This window comes from Schistocerca cancellata, chromosome 10 (genome assembly GCF_023864275.1).
Source record: "Schistocerca cancellata isolate TAMUIC-IGC-003103 chromosome 10, iqSchCanc2.1, whole genome shotgun sequence".
Lineage (NCBI taxonomy): Eukaryota > Metazoa > Arthropoda > Insecta > Orthoptera > Acrididae > Schistocerca > Schistocerca cancellata.
In genome coordinates, this window is record NC_064635.1 from 75,631,003 (window position 1) to 75,658,670 (window position 27,668).

General features: G+C 41.2%; 1 protein-coding gene across 1 annotated transcript in view; it reads right to left on the bottom strand.

The window, feature by feature from the left end:
* LOC126106895 (sortilin-related receptor-like) overlaps nucleotides 1-27,668 on the bottom strand; it is a 193,742-nt gene that overhangs the window by 105,801 nt on the left and 60,273 nt on the right. Inside the window, exons 11-16 of the mRNA XM_049913310.1 lie at nucleotides 26,337-26,511; nucleotides 24,272-24,510; nucleotides 23,169-23,394; nucleotides 11,572-11,724; nucleotides 5,990-6,179; nucleotides 976-1,215 (exon numbers count right to left, since the gene is read on the bottom strand). Coding sequence (XP_049769267.1) covers nucleotides 976-1,215; nucleotides 5,990-6,179; nucleotides 11,572-11,724; nucleotides 23,169-23,394; nucleotides 24,272-24,510; nucleotides 26,337-26,511 — 1,223 coding nt within the window. The remainder of the gene's footprint in view (nucleotides 1-975; nucleotides 1,216-5,989; nucleotides 6,180-11,571; nucleotides 11,725-23,168; nucleotides 23,395-24,271; nucleotides 24,511-26,336; nucleotides 26,512-27,668) is intronic.

Consider the following 27,668-nt stretch of genomic DNA (forward strand, 5'->3'; position numbering starts at 1 on the left):
GTTTCGGCTGGTTCACAGTTTCTCGCATATCCCTCGCAGTAGCATCACGCGAGTCAAATATCACGTGACTGTCAGGCCAACATCGATACTGTATCGAGCACTTCAGTGTGTTGGGAAATCTCTAACCAGTTCAAATGTGAGTACTGTTTATCCAGTCCTGCCCTTTCAAATTTTTTGAAATAAATCTTCACATAACCTTAATAGCGAAAGCTTCACCTGTAAATGAAGGAAGACCCGATATACTCTATTAAACAACACAAAAACGTTAACCTCAACAGCAATAGTTTAACCTGAAAATATACAATGACACTGTATTTTATTTTTTGAATTACAAAATTGGGAAAAAGCCTCCTCCCATAAATTAGGCAAATACAGTAGTCTATTTTAAATTAGTAGGCATCTGATGTTTTAAGGCAAAGCTGCGACACTGACACGAGATGTGCGATCTGCTGGCAGCCACCACATTGCTCCACACTACCCAGCGATAGAAAATCATTTTTGAGTCTCCATCTTCTACAAAATTAAGTAAAATATCTAAAATTCACATACAGGATAGATCTATATAGTGTGTCTGAGCACATCAAAAACCAGATATAATTTTAATTAGAGCCTAACACTGAACAAGTACATCCTGCAAAGAACTACATAAACGTTTGGAAACTGATGTGGGAACAGATCTTTACATAATCTCCCATGCCCCTCTCATCACACATAGTAAAGTAAATTATACACAAATGTCGCTCTGCTACAATGGCTCACTGAGGACTGGCAGGCACAACACTTTGTGCAACGGAAGTGACAACACAGTGGCAGCCAACAATTCCAGTAGTCTACACCTGGCACTGGCATACCACCTGCAGGAGTTATCTACACAGCTAGCTGTCTGACTACGACTACATTAAATCGGACTGTAAGTCACACGATTCTAAGACTACTACCAACTAGCAAAGTGGCCGCAACTGCATCTGTACTTACTGCAGCCTTCTTCGTCACTGTGGTCCTCGCAGTCGTAGTCGTAATCGCACTTCCAGTAGAAGGGGATGCACTTCCTGTCACTCTCACACTGGAAGTGCCCTGTCTGGCACGTGACCCTACCTCCACATCCTTCCTCGTCAGATCCGTCACCACAGTCGTCGTCATCATCACAGTGCCACAGGCGAGGGATGCACAGACCATTCTTGCACCCGAACTGGTCGGTACCACAAGTATTTCCTTCTGTGAAAACAACAGCAACCAGTTTGGCATTAGTATCCATGTGAAGAGATGATAAAATGAATGAATGAGTGAGCGAGCGAGTGAGTGTGTAGGCACGTATGCACAAGAGAGAGAGAGAGAGAGAGAGAGAGAGAGAGAAGATGGACATTAATTTAGTATTGCTGTGATGACAACGCAAGGTTTCGCAATTCTAGTACACATTTTTAAGCTGTGAATAGGTCACTGGATTCTAGTGGATCACAGTTTTAAGGAACTGCAATCCACCAAACATTAATGAATATAAAAAGTGAAATTCAATGGATTAAAAAAATCTCCTCATTAATTGGCAGCAGGAGACCACATATAAAGGTACTACAATTTGCAAGGTTTCAGAGTCAGTGTCTTCTCCTTCTGGCAGAAGGTGTGAGGGGGAAGGGGTGAGGGGGAAGGGGTGAGGGGGAAGGGGTGAGGGGGAAGGGGCGAGGGGGAAGGGGTGAGGGGGAAGGGGTGAGGGGGAAGGGGTGAGGGGGAAGGACTGTTCAGTTTTATGGAAAGGGGTAGAGTTCGAAAAAGTCACCCAGAATCCTGAGGGAAGGGAAACTTTTTCGGACAGTATGTATCTCTCCCATGATATCATTTGCCAAAATCTCACTTCAGTATCTCAAACTGTTTATTAAATATGAGGAATATTGTGGATATTTCATTCTGGCATTATCACTGGTGTGTGTGCTACACCAGATCAATTTTCTCGTCATTGGTGTCAGATAGGGAAATCCACCCATGTCTAAAGAAAAATTCAATATCTTAGCCAAGTTTCAAATGCAGCAACATACTACGTAATATGCACCAAATGCAAAATGACAGCAACCCCTATTTTTCATTCCAATTTTTTTCAAATTTCGTGCAGTGTCTTACCTAAACACAAATATCACAATAACTATGACCATTAATAGAATGATGGGCACGTCATCATGAAGTTGATATAAAGCTCTATAAGTAATGCAAAAATGAAATTTTTTTACTGAATAGTATCTGCAAAATTGTTTCAAGAAGAACTGCAGGTCACGCACCTCGATTCTGTTTTTGCGGTGTATCGCCGACTAGCCAAGAAAGGGACAAACAATGTCGGCCTCCCTTGTGAATGAACAAATGAGCTCACCCAGAGCTTTGCACAAAAATTGGTTACTGTGCATCAGCAACAGTATCCTGTGTGTGCTCTACCCTGTGCCACTACCTAGGCATTGCCTTTCCTGTTTCACTCCTATATGTGTCTATATGATTCCATACAAGACCTAATTTCCCTGATCTTTGTGGCTCTTACACAAAATGTACAATGGCAGCAGTAGGACAGTTCTGTAGTCAGCTTCAAAAAGCCATTCTATAAAGTGTCTCAGTAGTGTTCCTTGAAAAGATCCTCATCTTCCTTCCAGGGATTCCCATTTGTCTTCCCAAAACATCGAACCTACTGGTAACAAATCCAGTTGCCTGCCTCTGAATTTCTTCGATGCCTTCCTTTAATCGGATCTGTAGGATATCCTAAACACTCAAGCAGCATTCAAGAATGGGTTATACTGGTTTCCCCTACGCCATCTCTTCTACAGATGACCCCTACTTGCCTACAATTTTCCCAATAACTACAAACATTACATGCTTGTTCCATCTCATCATTTGCAATGTTATGCCCAGATATTTAATCAACATGACTGTCAAGCAGCACAATACTAATGCTGTATTCAAACATTGTGTGTTTGTTTTCGAACTCATCTGCATTAACTCATATTAGTCTACATTTAGAGCAAGTTGCATTCATCACACCACCTAGAAATTTTGTCTAAGTGGTCTTGTTTCCTCCCACTGTCACTCAGCAATGATACTTTCCGATAAACCACAGTGTCATCAGCAAACAGACGCAGGTTGCTACTCCCTCTGTCCTCCACATCATTTATGTATTGGGTGATTATAATTAATGTGCAGCTATTCAAGGAGGTCTAGAGTCGACTGTAATTATCATGTGGCAGTGAAACTTAGTAGATAAACCAATGAATAACCGATTTTGGCCATCAGGAGCAATTCTGGTGCTGGACACTGTTTTTATGAGGGTATGACATCCACACTGGCATTTGACAAGCTGTAACATGAGCTAACTGTATGTCTATCCAGAGGTGAGACTCTGTGCTGTTAGTGGAACTGTTTTATGTGAAAGATCATAATAAAATTCGCAAGCACAGGTGGGCTCAGTGTGGTACGTTAGGTCTATACCTGATCTGAGGGGCAATATACAGGAACAAGTTGTTCAGGTTCCACCGGAACTGTTGATCACACTGTTTTACGGATGCAGCATCTTGTCGATCTCTCTAGTGTTCATTTTGAACAAATTGTGTAACCTGTGGTTAATAATAAAATCAACATTATGCCTTTCTTGTCTGTTTGATCTTTTCTGGCCATACTCCATTCCTAATCCATTTATATAGAAACATTTATACATGTCTTTGTTGCACTCACAGTGCCAGACTTGGAACTAATTCTTTTCCAGCATAAATCCGTTCTGCATTAACACATTAGAGTATCTACCAAGTTTTGCTGTTACATGATAATTACAGCCCACACTGGATCTTTGTGGGTAGCTGCAATTTCGTTATAACCACCTGGATAGATAGAAAATAATAACTGTCCTATCACACTTGCCTGGGGCACTCCTGACAACCCGACAATTTCCTCGTCTGACTTAACACTCACTCACTGTCAAGGACAATGTACTCAGTTCTGTTACTTAACAAGCATTTAAGTCACTCACATATCTGGGAACTTTTTCCATAGGCTCATATCTTTGTTAAAAGTCTGCTGTGTGGCATGATGTCAAAAGCCTTTCACAAATCTAGAAACATCAAATCTGATTGCAGATCCTAATGTTTTATTTCAATTGTGTGTTAATACACATGATAAACACTGGCTTTCAGAACCAGAGATGTCTTCATTCAGCAGAGGAGAATAAAATGGGTCACAGAAAATTACAATTCAACCCCACCCCATTTTGGGGGGTCATCACTCTTCTGACTGGTTCAATGCAAACTACCATGATTTCCTGACCTGTGACAATCTCTTCGTCTCAGGGTAGCTGCTACATGCAATGTCCTGAAACTATATGCTGAATGTATTTCAATAACAGCCTAGCCATACATAAGTACTCCTGTACACTTTGGACACCATTCCTCACATTTGGTTTTGACTCAAATTGTGGACCTGTCGGGTACTGTCACAGATGTACAACTGTCAGACAGATCACAGCTCATAGTATTTGATGGAAATTCAAGTAAAACAAGTGATATCTGGTGTTCCTCGAGGAAGTGCTATAGGCTCTCAGCTGTTCCTGACCTATATGAATCATTTAGGAAACAATCTGAACAGCCCCCTTAGACAGTTTGGAGATGATCCTTTTACTTGGAGTCTAGTCAAGTCAGAAGATCAAAACCAATTGCAAAATGATTTAGACAAGATGGTACAAAAAGTGGAAACTGACTCTAAACAGTAAATAGTCTGAGGTCATTCACTTGAGTACTAATTACTCACTATATTTCAGTTACACAATGAATCACACATTTAAAGGCATCAATTCAACTAAACTGCAAGATTGCATTTTACTGGCAGAGCACTCAGCAGACGCAAAAAAATCTACGAAAGAGACTGCGTACGTTACGATTGTCCACCCTCTGACAGAGTATGGCTGTGTGGTATGAGGTCCTTCCCACATCGAATTGACAATCAACGTTAAAAGAGTCAATAGAATGGCAGCTCCTCATGTAATATCACAAAATTTTGGAGGGAGTATCACAGATGTAATACGCGAGGTGGGGTGGCAGTCATTAAAACAAAGGTGTTTCTCGTTGATGCTTTTCATGGGTATGCAGTCAGATTTCATCAACACAATATTTCAACAGTACGATTGGCCACCATCTTCAGGTGAGACTGCAGATGTAGTCACACCAGAATGACTGGCTGCATAAGCATTAAGATCATCAACATTTACTGTGCCAGGAAAATCCACATAATCACAAATAAGTTTCTCATTTTGGTGAGATCTTTTAACAAAATTTCAATAGGTAACTTTCTCCTTCAAATTCACAAATATTTTGTTGACTCCACCTACATAGGAAGAAATGGCCATTGTAATAAAATAAGTGAAATCAAAGTTTGCACAGAAAGATTTAAATGTCCATTTTTTCACACGTGCCACCCAAGAGTAGAATGCATCTGGAGTAGAGCAGAATTCATCAGGAAGGTGAATCTTCTGCCGAGCACTTATATGTGAACTGTGAAGTAATTGTGTATATGTAGAGGCAGGGTTCCCTCTATTACAATGGAAATTATTGCCCGATGTCTTAAAATACATCTTATCCATTCCACACAAAAATCAAAGGTCATAAACCCATTTATTGTTTTACCTGTATTTGATGACATAGCATTAATATCACCATGGAACTTCACAAAAAAAGTAGTTAGAAACCTACAGGAGGAGGATGATTATAAATTAAAACATTTTCTAGAAAATGTACTAAATGTGGGTCATGTTTGTTTCCACTGTTAATTTTCTTCTCATCCTGTTAAATTCTGTCTTGCTCAAACCACAATAAAGCATTTTGTACTAAGTAAACACACACAAATACAAATTAAAAAATAAAATAAAAACACTCCCTAATCCAACCCAAATAATATCATACTTAGTCAAAACTGTTCACATTCCAACAACTACCATCATGCAGGTATCTTACTGCAGTTTGTATGATGAAGGGGTACTAACGCTTTGCACAGGTGCCATTCTCAAACGGCTTGCTGCCGTCGGCGCAGGTGCAGGTGGTGTTGGTGCCAGCTTTCATACCATCTGGGCACTTGCAGCTGTACTTGTGCCCTGGAAGGCCAAAGCACAAGTGAGAGCACACCTTGTTGCCATCACAAGCGTTTGATCCCTCCTGTACGGAGTGCGCGAACACCTGTACGAGACGAAAAGGACAACTGTTCATTAGAAAGTGCACTGAGACAAACCTATTCCAACAGTTTAAATGAGCATGCAGTCCAGTATAAGCACGTCATAAGCAACCCACAATTACAGTCTCAACAATAATTAATTAAGTCATTAACACAATATGTAATGTGACATTCCAGTTTGGCTACTCATACTTGGGAAAAAAATAATTGTGAGATTTAAAGGTGTGAGGAGGAAGATTGTGTTGAGGAGCTCCTGAGTGGAAAAGAGGGGGAGGGGGTAACAAGGTCAGGTCCATATGTAGGAGGATAAGAGTGGAGAAGCTTCAGGATAAGGAAATCAGGCACAAGTATATAACAGTGATCTCAGAAAGGTACCAGTTAGTTGAATGCAGTCAATTACAGTCACTGGAAAAGGAATGGACAAGGTACAGGGACGCAGTACTAGAAGTGGCTAAAGAATGTCTTGGAACAGTAGTATGTAAAAGCAGGATGAAGCAAACAGCTTGGTGGGATGACACAGTCAAGGCAGCCTGTAAAAGGAAAAAGAAGGCGTATCAAAAATGGCTACATACTAGAACTCAGATAGACAGAGAAAGTTATGTTGAAGAAAGAAACAAAGCCAAACAGATAATTGCAGCATCCAAGAAGAAATCTTGGGAAGACTTTGGAAACAGGTTAGAGACAATGGATCAAGCTGCTGGAAAACCATTCTGGAGTGTAATTAGCAGTCTTCGAAAGGGAGGTAAGAAGGAAATGGCAAGTATTTTGGACAGGTCAGGAAAACTGCTGGTGAATCCGGTGGATGCCTTGGGCAGATGGAGGGAATATTTTGAAGAGTTGCTCAATGTAGGTGAAAATACGATCAGTAATGTTTCAGATTTCGAGGCAGAATGGGATAGGAATGACGATGGAAATAGGATCACATTTGAGGAAGTGGAGAAAATGGTCAATAGATTGCAGTGCAATAAAGCAGCTGGGGTGGATGAAATTAAGTCGGAACTCATCAAATACAGTGGAATGTCAGGTCTTAAATGGCCACACAGGATAATTGAATTGGCCTGGGAGTTGGGACAGGTTCCATCAGACTGGACAAAAGCAGTAATCACACCAATCTTTAAACATGGAAACAGAAAAGATTGTAACAACTACAGAGGTATCTCTTTAATCAGCGTTGTGGGTAAAATCTTCAGGTATTGTTGAAAGGAAAGTGCAAGTATTAGTTGAGGACCAATTGGATGAAAATCAGTGTGGGTTTAGGCCTCTTAAAGGTTGTCAGGACCAGCTCTTTAGCTTACGGCAAATAATGGAGAAGTGTAATGAGTGGAACAGGGAATTGTATCTACCGTATTTACTCAAATCTAAGCCGCACTTTTTTTCCAGTTTTTGTAATCCAAAAAACCGCCTGCGGCTTAGAATCGAGTGCAAAGCAAGCGGAAGTTCTGAAAAATGTTGGTAGGTGCCGCCACAACTAACTTCTGCCGTCGAATATATGTAGCGCTACACAGACATGCTTTGTAGGCACAAAGATAAATACTGGCGCCAAAACCTCTGCGTCAGTAAATAAATCAAAAAAAAGGTGGAAAACGAGCTTTTTTTCCTCCGCCCCGAGTTTCGACCACTGCATTTTCATACATTATCCAATGAAGTAAATACAAATTCCGTATTGTTCATCTTCGAATGTATTAGAATTTCAATGTACTACGAAAATCCGACTGGCAAGACTGTTTGGGATGTTTTTCAATATGGCCAATTCTACGTTCTGAATTTTTTCCTACCTGTGAGAAGAGATGGTTGCTAATAGTAACCTGATGAAATGTGAATCACAAGCAGTATTCTCTTCACCATTCACCATAAGAATAATACGAATATAAACATTTTGCCATGTGTTCTTCCGTGTTTGTTGCTATCTCATTTAAATCCTGTCTGCCTAATAAACTACGAAACTAGAGTGAGACAACAGCAAACGCGGAAGAATACACTTATCGTGTCTGTTTATATTCGTATTATTCTTAGCCTAATAGTGATACAGTCAGAAATGAACCACGGCAACTGACTAGATTTTTAAATCTAAGATGACTCTAATTTCTGTGCAGAATTTGATGTACTAAAGAAGCGGCCGCAAAGATTTTCAAACGGAGAAAAATTTTCGCCTAACTCTCGTTCAGAACATGTTCTATCATACGCAGCCTATTATTTGGTTCTTGTTGATCATTCTCAAAGAAAGCAGCAGTGTAAGTAACAACAAATAGCAGTCTCTTGACATTGCTTCGTTAATGAGACGATTCGCCTCTTTCTAGTTGTAAGCGGTGGTAGCGCGCACAAAAGCAAGCCATGCCGCGAACGGCGACAGGCCGTAAACACGCACTATCAGAATGCGACAAACAATGCATGACACATTACAGTGATGCATTTTCAGCTTAGAGTGACGTAAACATCTATAACAGAGAAAACGGCACTTATCAGATCAAACAAAATAAGCAATCGATTCAAACCAGACGAAGCTCGTGAAAAAGGAAGGGTACCAGTATAAATACGGACAGAGCGCCTGACGCACAGCAATGGCTACCTGGTAAAGCTTACGACTCGAACCAAACTACTGTAGCTGTATCGTCATTCATTCGACCTAAATTGTGTCTCATATTACAATGGACCAACTTTATTTCGATTTCGAGGTGCGGCCTAAAACTTTTCTGTCCCCTTGAATTTCGAGTCTCAAATTTCAGGTGCAGCTTAGATTCAGGAAATCTTTTTTTCCTTTGTTTCGAGTCTCATTTTTCAGGTGCGGCTTAGATTCGAGTGCGGCTTAGATTTGGGTAAATACGGTATGCTTTATAGATCTAGAAAAGGCATATTACGGGGTTCCTAGGAGAAAGTTATTGTCTGTTCTACGAGATTATGGAATAGGAGGCAAACTTTTGCACGCAATTAAAGGTCTTTACATGGATAGTCAGGCAGCAGTTAGAGTCGATGGTAAATTGAGTTCATGGTTCTGAGTAGTTTCAGGGGTAAGACAAGGCTGCAACCTGTCTCCACTGTTGTTCATATTATTTATGGATCATATGTTGAAAACAATAGACTGGCTGGGTGGGATTAAGATATGTGAACACAAAATAAGCAATCTTGCATATGCGGATGACTTAGTTGTGATGGCAGATTCGATTGAAAGTTTGCAAAGTAATATTTCAGAGCTAGATCAGAAATGTAAGGACTATGGTATGAAGATTAGCATCTCCAAAACGAAAGTAATGTCAGTGGGAAAGAAATATAAATGGATTGAGTGCCAAATAGGAGGAACAAACTTAGAACAGATGGACGGTTTCAAGTACTTAGGATGCATATTCTCACAGGATGGCAACATAGTGAAAGAACTGGAAGCGAGGTGTAGCAAAGCTAATGCAGTGAGCGCTCAGCTACGATCTACTCTCTTCTGCAAGAAGGAAGTCAGTGCCAAGACTAAGTTATCTGTGCACCGTTCAATCTTTCGACCAACTTTGTTGTGTGGGAGCGAAAGCTGGGTGGATTCAGGTTACCTTATCAACAAGGTTGAGGTTACGGATATGAAAGTAGCTAGGATGATTGCAGGTACTAGTAGATGGGAACAATGGCAGGAGGGTGTCCACAATGAGGAAATCAAAGAAAAACTGGGAATGAACTCTATAGATGTAGCAGTCAGGGCGAACAGGCTTAGATGGTGGCGTCATGTTACACGCATGGGAGAACCAAGGTTACCCAAGAGACTCATGGGTTCAGCAGTAGAGGGTAGGAGGAGCTGGGGCAGACCAAGGAGAAGGTACCTGGATTCGGTTAAGAATGATTTTGAAGTAATAGGTTTAACATCAGAAGAGGCACCAATGTTAGCACTGAATAGGGGATCATGGAGGAATTTTATAAGGGGGGCTATGCTCCAGACTGAATGCTGAAAGGCATAATCAGTCTTAAATGATGATGATGAAGATGATACATTAAGTACAGTATTTTCAAATTTGTGATTTATAAAAGTCAATAAAATTCAGTTTCAATGCTAAGTTAAAAAATGCAGAATTCCCTGAGATTTTATGAAATTCCTAAAATTTCTTGAGATCTCCCTGATTTTTCCAGGTAAAATGTAATTCCCTGAGAATTCAAAGTTTTCTAGATTTCCCAGAAGAATCGCCCCCCAAATTCATAAAGTGCACAAAAATAGTTTTTAATGAAAATAATATTTTTTTGGAAATATAATTAGTCAGATAAGAAAATCTACTCACTACGTGATGGTAAGAGAAAACACATGGAAAAGTTAAGGAAATGTGCAAGCTTTTGGAGTCAGTGGCTCCTCCTCCTGGCAGAAAGGTTGAATGGGAAGGAACAGAGGTGAACAAGCCACTTGCTCTGAAAGCTTGCACATTTCCTTGACTTTTTCATGTATTTTCTTCTTCTATCACTTGGCGAGTAGATTTTTCTATCTATCCGAAGCAGTTTTTAGAATTTTTGTAGCTAGTTTTATTTTAAAATCTTCCTTTAGTGCCAAGTTCCACTGCTGCCATAATCAGATTAGTAAACAGAGGAAACATGTCTAGAGTAAATATTACAATGTTTCCAACTGGATAGCAATTTATATCATAGGAAGATGAATATGTACCCAATCTTTACGTTCAAACTCATAGAGCTGCTAGCAATGCATTCATAGGGTACCATGCAGATCTCTCCTGTGCCTCAACCATCTCATTCGGAATCAAACAAATGTATTGAAAGAAATGTATATCACAACTTCTGAGCAGGATAAAAGTATCATGACAGAGTTTACTGGTGAACAAGACACACAAGTTCTTTGACACCTCCAGAAGCTCGCTGCACAACTTAACTGTAGTCAGAATGCCATACACAAAATGGCAGGAAGTTTGGGGTATGAGACAAAGTGTATATCGGCAAATGGCACATGGTTTGGAGCATAAATATTTATGAGTCAAAGATCCATAGAGGAAATCGTAATGAAACATTTTTGGGATGTCTAGTTAATCACTCATTTTATGGAGTGTAACTGGACCATTGACAATGAGCAGTAAACTGAAATGTGAAGCAGCTTAGAGAAGACATTACAGTAAGAGAAAGACACATAGAAGTCTGAAAGGAATTGTAATTCGCCATGGCTGTGCTTCACCACACACACACACACACACACACACACACACACACACACACACACTTGTCTTGCAAAACACTACAGGGAGCTGTGTGTAGGAGGAAGAGTAGGGCAAAGGGTGATAACAGCAACAGGCATTTCGAACTTCAACAACATAACTGCATAGAGTGCGTGAAATCAAATCCTGATGGTTCTCTATGAGAAACATTTAACAATACTGTTCATTCTTTGAATAAGTTACCATGCCTTCCTGAGTATGAAATACAAAAGAGCATTACCTTTAGGTCCATCAAACCAGGCAAGCCACTTCGTATGGTGCGGACAGCCAGCCCGTGATCCTTGTCGGCCTGGTAGATGGCATTCTGCCTCCAGTCGTCCCAGTACATGGTGTCCTTGAACACTGCAACTGCGAACGGATGTGCTACCTTGTCCTGTAAACAGAAACATCGCACATCAATTAAAGTCTTCCTAAATAAAATTAAAAACATCAAACAAGCAACTGAAAAGATAGAGCTAGGGGCTTAAAAATAGTTAGAAATGCACAATATAAAATAAGAAGTGGCAAAAACAAATGTTTTGTGAAGGAGGGTGTTAAAATGAGTGTTGGCGTCATCATCATCTTCAGTCCAAAGACTGACTTGATGCAGCTCTTCATGCTACTCTATCATTTCCAAGCCTCTTCATCTGGGAATTTCTACTGCAACCTACAACCATTTGAACCTGCTTACTGTATCCACCTCTTTGTCTACCTCTACATTTGTGAAAATCCACATTTTTCTCCCTTTCCAACCAGACAATTCCTTGATGCCTCAGGATGTGCTGTATCAATCTATACCTTCCTTTTAGTGAAGTTGTGCCATAAAGGTCATTTCTCTCCAATTCTGTTCAGCAAAGTTTCATCAGTTACATGACCTACCCATCTACTCCTGAGACTGCTTCTGTAGTGTCAGATTTTAAAACCTTTTATTCTCTTCCTTGTCTGAACTGCTTATCATTCATGTTTCAGCTTCCATAGAGGGCTACGCTACAGACAAATGCCTTCAGAATAGACTTCCTAAGACTTAAATATATATTCAGTGTTACAAATTCTTCTTTTTTGAAATTTTTTCCCCTTCTGTAGCCAGTTTGTATTTCACATCCCCTCTATTTCAACCATCATCATTTACTTTGCTGCCCAAATAGCAAAACTCACCTATTACTTTTAGTGTGTAATTTCCTACTCCAACTCTCTCAGAATTCCCTGATTTAATTTGGTTACATTCCATTACTCATGTTTTGCCTTTTTTTTTTTTTTCACTGGTCATCTTACATCCTGTTTTTCTAAGTCCTTTCCTGCCTCTAACAGAATTAACTCTTCCTCCAAGCTTTTCTTTGGTTTCCTTTACTGCTTGCTCAATGTACAGATTGAGTAAAATTAACCCCATCCCACTACCTTATAAACCACTGCTCCCTTTTCAGTCTCCTCGACTCTTATGACTTGCACACTTGAAGATATTGCAATCCATGTTTCGTAGTTGCCTAAGCACTGCACTGCAGAAGGTTTGGAGGGGGAGCAGAGAACTAGTGGGGTTCTGGGACGGGAATGGCAAGCTAGCAAAAATTAAATGGTGTTGCCAACCATTGGAATGTATAGTGCATACTCTGGCTTTTTAGGAATATCTACCATGTTGAAACTGCAGTTTGCCCAAATTCATTTTTAGTCAGAATTGAACTGACTTTAAAATTGGACAAATACTCAACAATAGTATTCATTTCTGCAGGAGATGGTAGAAGTCTAGACAGAGTTCAGGTTCAGTGGTGTACTTACATGTTTCATTCTACAATGTTGTCGACACTCACTGTGACATATGACAGGAACAAACGAGGGTGTGTCAGCTGCTGGTTCTATGAAGCTGATGAGAGAGCAGTGGGCAGATGATATTTTTGGAAGCAAGTGATAGTGTAACATTTTCACGTCAGTACAGAACCGAAAATGGGTATGTATATGAATAAAAAAAATCTGTGTTCTCAGGTCCCACAGCAACCACAACCACAGAAACCGTAGCATATTTTGAAGAAAAAGTTATAATAAGGGCACTATACCCTAGCAGTTTTAGGCAGAGAGTGTTTCGAACTATGGCTGTGTAAGATACCAACAGAGGTTGGGTCTAAACTATCACTGCCAACAGCAGCAAACAATTGCACTGCAGCCACCAAATGCTTTATTACCCCAGTTTGCCTTGTGTTGCAGAGTGCTTTTTTTTCTTATTTTGAAATGAGCCCTTCGAGAGGGAGGCGAGGCTTATTTCCCTGCACCACTCTGCTCCCCTTGGTCATTCTAAGTCAGGGCTTAACAACTGGCCGGTTTTGAGTGGCAAGTACTCACGTCTGCTCAGGCACGTGCTCGCAAGCAGGTGCAAGGTTGCGGAGTAGGGAGGGAGGGGAAATGCGTGCGCACATTTGAATAGGGCTGCAGCATGACTACTGAATTCGCGCCGACTGAGTAACATTTAAAGTACTACGATCAGCTCTAACAGTCACTTCGCTGGTTAATAATCATGTCAAGTCGCCGTTGTGTAACCCCAACCATGCTTTCGCAGTTCAACCCCCATTGGGAGGAATTGTATCTGTTTACAGAAAAAGATGGTGTTGCAAAATGTTTAGTATGTCACAAAACGCTGAATTCTTTTAGGAAATTTAATTTGCAGCAACATTATATGTCGTACCACGCGAAAGACTACGGAAGTGGAAAATGTGATGGATCAGATCGTGCACAGGAAGTTATTAAACTTACAAGGAAGCTATCCGAAGTAAAATCAACTGAGGCAGCTCTCAGAGTGAGTTACAAAATTGCTTTGCTTTTAGCAAAATCCCTGTGCCCCTTCACTGATGGCGATTTAATAAAAGAATGTTTGGTAGTTGCAGCGGAACACTTGTGTCCATCTCAAGTTGAACAGTTTCGGATTGTGCCATTATCTAACATGACCATTATGCGTCGTATACAGGACATGGCAGATGACTTCCAGAGCCAGCTTGCAAATATCTATAAAGATTTTATGGTGTATTCTCTAGCTCTGGACGAAAGTGTTGATATCACTGGAACAGCGCAGCTTGCCATATTTATTAGAGGTGTTAATAGAGATCTTAAGGTGAGGGAGGAGTTCCTCGATGTAGTAACCATGAAGAACACTACAACCGGCGGTGATATTTTAAGTAGTGTTGAAAATATAAGATTGTCGTGGAATTCTTTAGTTTCAGTGTCTACAGACGGTGCACCAGCGATGACAGGGAAAAAAAAAAATCAGGTTTCGTTGTGCTGTTGAAGGAGAAAATGCAAAAACTGACCATGCTAAATGAAATAAGGGGTGTTCACTGTTTGATCCACCAGGAAAACTTATGTGCAAAGAGTATCACTCTAAAAAATGTGATGAGTGTTGTTCTTCGTACAACCAATTATATAAGGAAGCATGGGCTACAACACAGGCAATTTAAAAGCTTTCTTGAGGATGTAGAAAGCCAGTATGGTAGCCTGCCTTATTACAGCGAGGTCCGCTGGCTTAGTCGTGGCGAATTATTAAATTGATTTTTTTGCCTATTAGATGAGATAAATATGTTCATGGAAATAAATAACATGTGTCTTCCTGAATTGAAAGAGCATTCATGGAAATGTGATCTCGCGTTCTTAGAAGATTTAACTAGCCATCTGAATGCTTTGAACATTTCACTACAAGGTAAAGATCTGCTAATTACTCATTTCATAGATCGAATACGAGCTTTTAAAATGAAATTGATACTTCGGGTGAGTCAGCTGGAAACAGGAAATCTAGCTCATTTTCCTAAATTATCATCCATGCAAGATGTTCACAAAGACTGTGAACGTTATTCACATAGTTTAGTTGCCCTTAAGGAAGAATTTGATCAACGCTTTCAAGATCTGACAGCACTAGACAGTGATTTTGATCTGTTCTCCTCTCCATATTCAGCGAATATTGAAGAGATTCATCCTGAGCTGCAACTAGAAATTATTGACCTGCAGTGTGACAGAATACAGAGAGAAATTTCAGAACAAGAAAAACATTTTGGAATTCTACAGACACTTCCCTCAGGATAGATTTCCTCGTTTGCACAAATTGGCAGCTACAATAATATCAATGTTCGGTTCCATGTATGTTTGTGAACAACTGTTCTCTGCAATGAAATGTAACAAGACACGCCTGAGAAACGCATTGTCTGATCAAAATTTAAACTGCACGCTGCACCTACAATGCACAAGAACAATTATTCCGAACATAGACACAATTGTAAAGGGCAAAAAGTACAAGATAACCGAGAACCCCACACTTCAGTGACACCTTTTATTGTTTAACAGTTCACAAATTAATACGAACGTAGAGGCATACACTAAGCTAATAAAATTATGTGGCACGTGTACATTCTCCTATATTTGTTTCATTTGTCGCAGTAATAATTCATGAGTGATATTCCTGCAGGTGGCCGCGGATTTACATTGACTGGCAGCAGCTGTAGTGTGCCCCACATGACTCTCCCCACTCTCCGCTCTGGTCCGGTAGTGGGGGTAGCGTGCTCGCGCTGCTCCGTGCTCATGCCTTGCTGCTCACAGCTTACTCCGCGAGCACGTATGTTGTGAAGCCCTGTTCTAAGTTCTCATATGTTTACGATCGTGGCTGACTACCATGATACACTGTCTGTATAATAAATATTTGTGACAATGAAGTTATAAATTTCACAGCTGTCCCATTAGTATGATGATGAATGTTAAAAATAGTGACACCACTGATAACAGGGTTCATTTAGGCAAATGAAATTTCACGTACCCTGTAGTGTAAGGAAAGAGGGCCTTTTACATTTTCGCTCTGCAGCTTGGTGGTGGCTTGACCATTGTGGGGTAACCACATTCTCCAAGAATGAAAATGGAAGACAAGATGGTTTTGCAATAAATAAAATATGTGGTAATCTTGGATGTCATGTTGAGCCTTTGATGCTTATGTTGTATGAAAAGTTGTGCTCTACTCTTATTCATGAGTCCCTAATGATCTGTGCACCCATTCAAAGAAATGTATGTATGTAAAAGCAATGTAGTGGGCTTGCTTGTTTGTGATAAGAGTAGAAGTTATCTTCTTTTGCTCCAATAACAGCTGCAGAATGTGAAGAAGTCAAACTTCTCCTCAGCTATACATGGAATTTCAGAGTCATTGAGCAGTAGTACCTCTACATCAAGAGAATCAGCTATGGCGAAATTAGAAGAAAAAGTTAAATACAACATATTATGTCAGGTGACAGACCTCATAAAAGGTTCTGACTTGGCTTCAACTACGAGGAGAGTGCCAGAACACACAGAAAACCTTAAACCAACAAGGAAACCACTTCATAAGTGAAAAAAGTGGAAAAAAAGTGATCTGCATATTAATGTAAACCATTTAATTTAATTTAATTTCTACTTGTTTTATCAAAATGTAGGTAACCAACAAATGGCATAAATTTAGAACAGGTATAATGTTAAATTTTTGGACAGTTACTTTATGACAATAAAATACAGTAGTTTGTAATTTTGACTAGTCAGAATATGTTAAAAATAATTTTTTCCTCAAGAGGCTGCCTTAAAAAAAAAAAAAAGGATCATCTTATAACCAGAGACGTTTTACACCCTGGTAAATTCCAGGCATCATAGAAAATATCTTCTTTTTCTACACGTATCAATGCAGTCTGGATTCATAACGTAGATTCTTCACTTCTTTTAACAGCTTAGCCAACTCCTTCTCCTAAATCTAATTCACCTCATAATTTTCCAAATCCAAAACCAGGTTCCTGGGCATTGACCTCCATCTCACTGAAGTTAGCACCCTCAAAACCAAAAAAATAAGCAAAAATACCTAAACCATGCGAGTAGCCAACCCTTCCATATCAAGTACACCCTTTCCATATATCCTAGGCATCTGCTGTGAAAGTGTCACCCCCAATGGATCCCTTCACACCTACACCGTCAACTTCTCCCAGACTTTCCTCTGCCACAGCCTCCCAACAGATCTTGCCCTCAACAAATCTTTTCCTCTCAAACTCTAACAAATACATCTCTCATATCTCCCATGCCCCCCCCCCCAAAAAAAAATAAAATAAAAAGACAATCACATCAGTACTGACACACCCCTCCCCCCTGCCCCTGGCCTCTAATGTCATGATACGTTACTCCACTAGAGCTATGTTTCCCTCAACTCAAACCCTGAAATGAGCTCTCTCCTGGATACCCTCCCCCTTACAACCTGCTGCGTCCTTACCTCTGTAACACTCGATGATGATGATGATGTTTGGTTTGTGGGGCGCTCAACTGCGTGGTTATCAGCGCCCGTACAATTATCCAATCCTTGCTCAGTCCAATTTCGCCACTTTCCTGGATGATGATGAAATGATGAGGACAACACAAACACCCAGTCATCTCGAGGCAGGTGAAAATCCCTGACCCCGCCGGGAATCGAACCCGGGACCCCGTGCTCGGGAAGCGAGAACGCTACCGCGAGACCACGAGCGGCGGACTGTAACACTCTTGTTAAGTGGTATGACATCTCCTGTCTATTATCCTTAACCAAGGTTTCCTACCCCACATCACTGCTGTGAAATGTGTTCTATGCTTATACCAACTACCACCTACTCCAGAATCACCACTGGGAATCCTACAACACCAAGAGCAGAGCAACTGGCAATACTAAATAACCGGTGTCCGCTGCCTGACCTTTTATAGAGGAATGACAACCATTAAATTGGCCGAGTGCATGCACAGATACAGAAGACCCTCACAACTTTTTGATCGTCTAGTACTAAGTTGCTGTGGATGCTCTGCAGCAAGACTTGACATACATGAGTGCTCATTGCACCATATTCGCTGTTTGGACCCTCCCAACCAATACAATTTACTCTCAACTCCAGATACAGGAACTTACTTTCTAACATCTACATCTACATCTACATCTACATTTATACTCCGCGAGCCACCCAACGGTGTGTGGCGGAGGGCACTTTACGTGCCACTGTCATTACCTCCCTTTCCTGTTCCAGTCGCGTATGGTTCGCGGGAAGAACGACTGTCTGAAAGCCTCTGTGCGCGCTCTAATCTCTCTAATTTTACATTCGTGATCTCCTCGGGAGGTATAAGTAGGGGGAAGCAATATATTCGATACCTCATCCAGAAACGCACCCTCTCGAAACCTGGCGAGCAAGCTACACCGCGATGCAGAGCGCCTCTCTTGCAGAGTCTGCCACTTGAGTTTGTTAAACATCTCCGTAACGCTATCACGGTTTCCAAATAACCCTGTGACGAAACGCGCCTCCGTCAACCCGATCTGGTGCGGATCCCACACTGATGAGCAATACTCAAGTATAGGTCGAACGAGTGTTTTGTAAGCCACCTCCTTTGTTGATGGACTACATTTTCTAAGGACTCTCCCAATGAATCTCAACCTGGTACCCGCCTTACCAACAATTAATTTTATATGATCATTCCACTTCAAATCGTTCCGCACGCATACTCCCAGATATTTTACAGAAGTAACTGCTACCAATGTTTGTTCCGCTATCATATAATCATACAATAAAGGATCTTTATTTCTATGTATTTGCAATACATTACATTTGTCTATGTTAAGAGTCAGTTGCCACTCCCTGCACCAAGTGCCTATCCGCTGCAGATCTTCCTGCATTTCGCTACAATTTTCTAATGCTGCAACTTCTCTGTATACTACAGCATCATCCGCGAAAAGCCGCATGGAACTTCCGACACTATCTACTAGGTCATTTATATATATTGTGAAAAGCAATGGTCCCATAACACTCCCCTGTGGCACGCCAGAGGTTACTTTAACGTCTGTAGACGTCTCTCCGTTGATAACAACATGCTGTGTTCTGTTTGCTAAAAACTCTTCAATCCAGCCACACAGCTGGTCTGATATTCCGTAGGCTCTTACTTTGTTTATCAGGCGACAGCGCGGAACTGTATCGAACGCCTTCCGGAAGTCAAGAAAAATAGCATCTACCTGGGAGCCTGTATCTAATATTTTCTGGGTCTCATGAACAAATAGAGCGAGCTGGGTCTCACACGATCGCTGTTTCCGGAATCCATGTTGATTCCTACATAGTAGATTCTGAGTTTCCAAAAACGACATGATACTCGAGCAAAAAACATGTTCTAAAATTCTACAACAGATCGACGTCAGAGATATAGGTCTATAGTTTTGCGCATCTGCTCGACGACCCTTCTTGAAGACTGGGACTACCTGTGCTCTTTTCCAATCATTTGGAACCTTCCGTTCCTCTAGAGACTTGCGGTACACGGCTGTTAGAAGGGGGGCAAGTTCTTTCGCGTACTCTGTGTAGAATCGAATTGGTATCCCGTCAGGTCCAGTGGACTTTCCTCTGTTGAGTGATTCCAGTTGCTTTTCTATTCCTTGGACACTTATTTCGATGTCAGCCATTTTTTCGTTTGTGCGAGGATTTAGAGAAGGAACTGCAGTGCGGTCTTCCTCTGTGAAACAGCTTTGGAAAAAGGTGTTTAGTATTTCAGCTTTACGCTTGTCATCCTCTGTTTCAATGCCATCATCATCCCAGAGTGTCTGGACATGCTGTTTCGAGCCACTTACTGATTTAACGTAAGACCAGAACTTCCTAGGATTTTCTGTCAAGTCGGTACCTAGTATTTTACTTTCGAATTCACTGAACGCTTCACGCATAGCCCTCCTTACGCTAACTTTGACATCGTTTAGCTTCTGTTTGTCTGAGAGGTTTTGGCTGCGTTTAAATTTGGAGTGAAGCTCTCTTTGCTTTCGCAGTAATTTCCTAACTTTGTTGTTGTACCACGGTGGGTTTTTCCCATCGCTCACAGTTTTACTCGGCACGTACCTGTCTAGAACGCATTTTACGATTGCCTTGAACTTTTTCCATAAACACTCAACATTGTCAGTGTCGGAACAGAAATTTTCGTTTTGATCTGTTAGGTAGCCTGAAATCTGCCTTCTATTACTCTTGCTAAACAGATAAACCTTCCTCCCTTTTTTTACATTCCTATTAACTTCCATATTCAGGGATGCTGCAACGGCCTTATGATCACTGATTCCCTGTTCTGTGCTTACAGAGTCGAAAAGTTCGGGTCTGTTTGTTATCAGTAGGTCCAAGATGTTATCTCCACGAGTCGGTTCTCTGTTTAATTGCTCGAGGTAATTTTCGGATAGTGCACTCAGTATAATGTCACTCGATGCTCTGTCCCTACCACCCGTCCTAAACATCTGAGTGTCCCAGTCTATATCTGGTAAATTGAAATCTCCACCTAAGACTATAACATGCTGAGAAAATTTATGTGAAATGTATTCCAAATTTTCTCTCAGCTGTTCTGCCACTAATGCTGCTGAGTCGGGAGGTCAGTAAAAGGAGCCAATTATTAACCTAGAGTATCCACTTCTACTTCACTACAGGATAAACTACTACTAACAGCGAGGAACACTCCACCACCGGTTGCATGCAATCTATCCTTTCTAAACACCGTCTGTACGTTTGTAAAAATTTCGGCAGAATTTATCTCTGGCTTCAGCCAGCTTTCTGTACCTATAACGATTTCAGCTTCAGTGCTTTCTATCAGCGCTTGAAGTTCCGGTACTTTACGAACGCAGCTTCGACAGTTTACAATTACAATACCGATTGCTGCTTGGTCCCCACATGTCCTGACTTTGCCCCGCACCCGTTGAGGCTGTTGCCCTTTCTGTACTTGCCCGAGGCCATCTAACCTAAAAAACCGCCCAGCCCACGCCACACAACCCCTGCTACCCGTGTAGCCGCTTGTTGCGTGTAGTGGACTCCTGACCTATCCAGCGGAACCCGAAACCCCACCACCCTATGGTGCAAGTCGAGGAATCTGCAGCCCACACGGTCACAGAACCGTCTCAGCCTCTGATTCAGACCCTCCACTCGGCTCTGTACCAAAGGTCCGCAGTCAGTCCTGTCGACGATGCTGCAGATGGTGAGTTCCGCTTTCATCCCGCTAGCGAGACTGGCAGTCTTCACCAAATCAGATAGCCGCTGGAAGCCACAGAGGATTTCCTCCGATCCATAGCGACACACATCATTGGTGCCGACATGAGCGACCACCTGCAGATGGGTGCACCCTGTACCCTTCATGGCATCCGGAAGGACCCTTTCCACATCTGGAATGACTCCCCCCGGTATGCACACGGAGTGCACTTTGGTTTTCTTCCCCTCCCTTGCTGCCATATCCCTAAGGGGCCCCATTACGCGCCTGACGTTGGAGCTCCCAACTACCAGTAAGTCCACCCTCTGCGACCGCCCGGATCTTGCAGACTGAGTGGCAACCTCTGGAACAGGACAAGCAGCCATGTCAGGCCGAAAATCAGTATCAGCCTGAGACAGAGCCTGAAACCGGTTCGTCAGACAAACTGGAGAGGCCTTCCGCTCAGCCCTCCGGAATGTCTTTCGCCCCTTGCCACACCTTGAGACGACCTCCCACTCTACCACAGGTGAGGGATCAGCCTCAATGCGGGCAGTATCCCGGGCAACCACAGTCGTAGTCCGATCGGGGGATGCGTGGGACGAGCTGGCCGTCCCCGACAAACCCCCATCCGGACCCCCACAGTGATGACCATTGGCAACAGCCTCAAGCTGTGTGACCGAAGCCAACACTGCCTGAAGCTGGGAGCGAAGGGATGCCAACTCAGCCTGCATCCGAACACAGCAGTTGCAGTCCCTATCCATGCTAAAAACTGTTGTGCAAAGAACGTCTGAACTAATCTACAGAGAGCGCAAACAAATAGACACAAAATTTAAACGGTTATTAAAATACAAGATTGCCTAGTAAATGCAGTAATGCTGCCACTTGTGCACTGCTGACACACTGCTCGGCGGCTGAAGGAGACTACGCGATTTTACACTATTCAGGTACTAAAACGCGATGCTACAACTCTCAAATACTATAATACGCCCGAAATTTATGAATTAAACAATGCAAGTACCAAAAACACGCAAAGAAATTAAGAATTAAACTATGTAACAAATGAGTGAGCTAGGAGTATATGACTTGCTGCTGCAGCTGCTTATCCAACGGCGGCAGGGAGCACACTGACTGACCAACCGACACTGGCCGTTCAAAACAAAAACAGAAGACAGACGACTACGCGAATTTACACTATTCAGGTACTAAAATGCGATGCTACAACTCTCAAATACTATAATACGCCCGAAATTTATGAATTAAACAATGCAAGTACCAAAAACACGCAAAGAAATTAAGAATTAAACTATGTAACAAATGAGTGAGCTGAGAGTATACAACTTGCTGCTGCTTATCCAACGGCGGCAGGGAGCACACATATCCTGGCATCCCATCACCATCATGGACTACCCCTCCTCTGAAAGTATCAACCCCATTACTTTTTATTTATATGTTGAACTGACTTATATGTTACTTTTTGATCTCTCCCTTACCCCCCCCCCCCCCCTCCTTTTCCCACATTCCCACCAACCTGCGTCATTTTGGTTTTTCCCCGTTTCCTTTTCTGATTTCCTACTTGTTCATAACTGCACAACTAATTTTCTTCCTATCATGTCTTGACTGAATCTGACACTGTGATTATCCATGTACTACACATGACCACTTACTCTCTGCCAGATTTTTTCTCTCCTTTATTATTTCACTTCACTAACTCCCCTCTTCCCCTCCCAACCTGATCAGTTGTCTCTTTTTGCGGCAACACAGTATTCATTATACTGCAGTGGAAATTCAGAAATTTAATTTTCCTGTGTTTTACTGACACACAAAAATACTCTGAAATTGGAGTAAACATTAGCAAAAACTGCTTCACAAATCTGGTGAAAAATGTTCACTAACCGTATTTGCAATTATCTTCTTGAAACCTTTGCCATCCAGATCTGCAGAACCAATGTAATCGAGTCGCGCATCCACCCAGTAGATGCGTTCCGCGATGTGGTCGACTGTAATTCCGTTAGGCCAGTCCACGTACGATCTACCAAACAGCCGCCTGGGGTCAGAACCGTCGGAGTTGGCACGACTCACCGAAGGATTGTTTGGTGCCCAATCAGTCCAGAACAACAATCTAGGGATACGACAAAAATACATCTGTTTATACTGAAATGCACAGTCACTTTTTACGTATTCACAATGGAAGATTTGCTTAAGTAGTCATGTGAGGCACATCAATATAAAAATGGACACTTTTTTCAAGTGCTTTTTTTAACTTAGATGAATTTCCATTGTGTTGTAAATGCATTAATACTTCATATATATGCAAAATATGCTTCTGTTAAAGCAAACAAATACAGAAACTGATGCTATGCTACAACACAATTGGTGAATATTGACACTAGTGGTATCTAACCCTGTAACATCTTAAGTTTTCACTCTCCTCAGAATGCTCACCTCAAAGGAACTTCAGAGACGGAAAAGATGGATGTAACCTGGTATCTATTCAGGTCAGTAGGAAGACAGAGAATATTCTTCATATCCATATAAAGTAATTTTTTCAAATAGCCTACTATCTATTTTACTTTGAAGTGCTGGCTAAAGTCTCAAAGTTGTCACATTTCCTGATCTCTCCACTACACATTACATATCCTCTGTAGCCCTCCAACAAATGACTATGAATGTCTACAGTTTCATTTTTCTTGAATTGACAAGATCAGCTTCCACGACCAACCAAATAAAACAGCAAAAAAATTCATAACAAGAATCTCATAGCACCTTTGAGACCACTGGAAAGTGTCACAGTAGCTATACGTTTTGAACAGCGTGTTCTTTCTGGATGCATCTGATACAGTATTTCCCTTGCAGATATATTTTGTGACTGAAGTAATACAATTATAAACAACCAACACCAGAATGTTTAAGCACCACATGACAAACAGCTCCACGGTAATTTTAACACAGACATATTTTCAAAAATATTCTACAGTTTCAATGCACAGGCTACAAACCCTTGCTGAGGATGAACAGCAATCCCACGAGGTTTGGACAGAGTCGGTGGTGAAAGAATGGTAGCACGCATGCGGCCCTCTACATTCAGATCGGTTCGTACAACCTCTATCATTGAGCGCACTCCGTCCACAAAGTACAGGTGGTGTGATACCCAGTCTAAGGCCATCCCTTCAACTGACGACAGATTCGAACTTACTAGAATCTCATGATAAATTTCGCTGCCATTGAGGCACTGGCGCTGTAAAAGAAAAAATGAAGTCAAGGGTTATTCCCTCTGAGCGTGTAAGAATAGTGCTTTTATTTTTTACATTTGTATCACAAAGCTTAAGCACACAGTCATAATGAGAATTACAATATTTCATTTCTAATTTTAACATTCAAATCAAATAACAAATGCTGAAGACACAATGTTGATACTAATGTATTAATACAATACTAACATATTCTGAAGACACAAAGCTGAAAGAGGTATGAAGCTTGCTCATTTGCTCTGTAGATTACAGGTAGGAAGATATATGCTTGTTTCACTGTATATGTCATGTTTAAAAGCAAAAATAATAGTTAACAACATTACATTGTTGTCCATCCACTCCTTGGAATCATTTGTTTAGACTTTGAGATAGCTAAAAAATTTTCAGCACTGAAACATCCTTTTAAATTCAATAGCCTCTGACAACAACAAAATGGCCATATTTTTAACAAGAATGCTGGCTTTTTTAAATGAATTTCACTGATGCGATCTTTACAAGTTATCAACTGAATTGCCTCAAAGCAATGTTGCAACTAGTTTCGTAGTCACTGGTGGTAGTTTAACTGAATCTGACCAATTTGATATGCCAGTTAAGTCAGTGTCAAACGGTGTAAAATGACCTTCTTGCTCTGCTGCACAAATCATTATAGGGTTCTGAACTACTAATATTGCTATTGCTAGCAGTGATTTGACTGAATCACATTCCCACCCACTCCCACCCCTCCCACCAAAGCAGTCCACTTTGGAAAATTTGAATGTGTCTCCATATTCTCTTATGTGATCTTACATAGTCAGAGATTTCACAGGGGAAAAGTCGGCTGAAGCACACAGATGATGCACCTACCTACCTACCTACCTACCTACCTCCCTCCCTCCCTCCCTCCCTCCCTCCCTCCCACCACCACCACCACCACCACCACCACCACCACCACCACCACCACCACAGAAAAAATCAATCAATGGAAAGTCCAGGATGAAGTAATAACAATATGGAAGGAATAGATTAGTATTCACCATATATAGGAGGCACTGAGCTGCAGACAGGTACAATGAATTATAAAACCACTAGAAATATTTCTGGTGTCCCTTTTCATTGTGTCTGTATGCAATTCAACACCTCTTCTGTGGTGGATAGCAATATATCCTTTCCACATTATTTGTTCACCAAGGAAATGTATTTTTATTCATACTATAAAGTTTTCCGCTACAACATCAATCGTTGCAGCAAAGTCACTATGACACAAGATGCACTTTTTTGAACACATCCTCCAATACATAATTATTCATAAAATTAATAACTTTTTGAAAATATAATGTAACTATATAGATAAAAAGAATCTACTACCCAGTGATGGCAAGAGAAAACACACATAAAATTACTTAAATCTGCAAGCTTTCAGAGCCAGTGATGACTTCTTCTGGCAGAAGGGTTGAAGAGGAACAGAGAGGGGTGAAGGAAAAGCACTGGAGAGGTTTACGAAGTAGAGTTTGGTAAAGTCTGATCAATCGGTCTTTCCTTCTCATCCCGTCTGGTAAGTTTCACTGACCTGGGGTTCTGGGCAACTTTTCCGAACTCTCCCACCAGCTCTTTTCCTTCACCTCTCTTCCTTCCCCTTTGACCCTTCTGCCAGGAGGAGTATCCACTGGTTCCAAAAGTTATGTGCGCGTTCTCCTGCCGCCACTTCGTGAGCAGATCTTTTGTCTACCCAATTACAAAGCATAATTACAAAGCATAATTATTGAAACATCTGCTGTCCCAGAAAAACCATTTATTAAAAGATACAGAGCAACACTATTAAAATGGAGAATCTTACCCCAATAGTGTCATTTGCTATGTCAGCCCAATAAACGCAGTTGTTATGGAGGTCAAAATCAATAGCAATCACATTCTGCAATCCCCTCACTGGTAGCTCTTCCCAAGTGTCCTCCGACAAATCGTAGCGAGCTATCCGTTCTCGCTGCGCTACAATTAGAAATTCTCTTAGCTCTCTGCAACACACAAACAAACAAGAATCAGAAACACAAAGAACATTTGCTTTTAGATTTTTTTCCACAACAACGCTGTTACAGGTGGAATTTCCAGTGAAATTAGCTCACATTCAGATCATGTACCAACACCATAAAGCACATATTCACTTGTAGATCCCCTCCCCTGAATGCTTTAAAGTGATCATATGTTCTGCATTTGAGAATATAATACGATGGAAGTTGTTCAAAATACTGAGGAAGACAGGAGTAAGCAATATGGGAATATGTCGAACCTAAACATGTGTAAGAACCGAGAGGGAACAATAAGACTGGAAGACCAAGGATGAAGTGCTCAGATTAAAAAGTGTGTAAGGCACGGATGTAATCCTTTACTCTTCTGTTCAATCTATGCATCAAGGTAGTGATGGTGGAAATAAAAGACAGCTTAAAGAGTGGGACTGAAATTCAGGGTGAAAGGAAGATATGTTGATGATGATGCAATCCTCAGAAAGAGTGAAGAAGAGTTCAAGAATGTATTGAATAAAATAAACAGTCTAATGAGTATAGAATATGGATTGAGAGTAAACCAAGGAAAGACAACAGTAACGAGTAAGCAGAAATGAGGTCAACAACAAACTTATCAAAATTGGGGACCACAAAGTAGACAAAGTTCAGGAATTCTGCTACCTTGGAAGCAAAATAACACGACAGACAAAGCAATGACGACATAAAAACCAGGTCAGTCATAGGCAAAGTGGGCATTATTCCCCAAGAGAAGTCTGCTAGTAACAAATATGGGCCTTAATTTGAGGAAGAAATTTCTGAGAATATACATTTGGAGCACAGTATTGTATGGTAGTGAAACACTCACTGTGCAAAAGTGGAACAGAAGAGGATAGAAGCATTTGAGATGTGGTGCTACAGAAGGATGTTGAAAATTAGGTGGAATGGTAAGATATGAAATGAGGTGGTTCTCTGCACAATCAGTGAAGAAAGAAACATATGGTAATCACCAACAAGAAGAAGGGACAGGATGATAACACATGCGTAGGACATACTCTCAAATGAAGACATTACCACAAGAAACGAATTCACGGCAGGGTACACCAAAACTGGAGGGGACAGGGAAGCGAGAGGGGAGAGGAAGAACACAATATAAACTTTACAATAAGCACCCT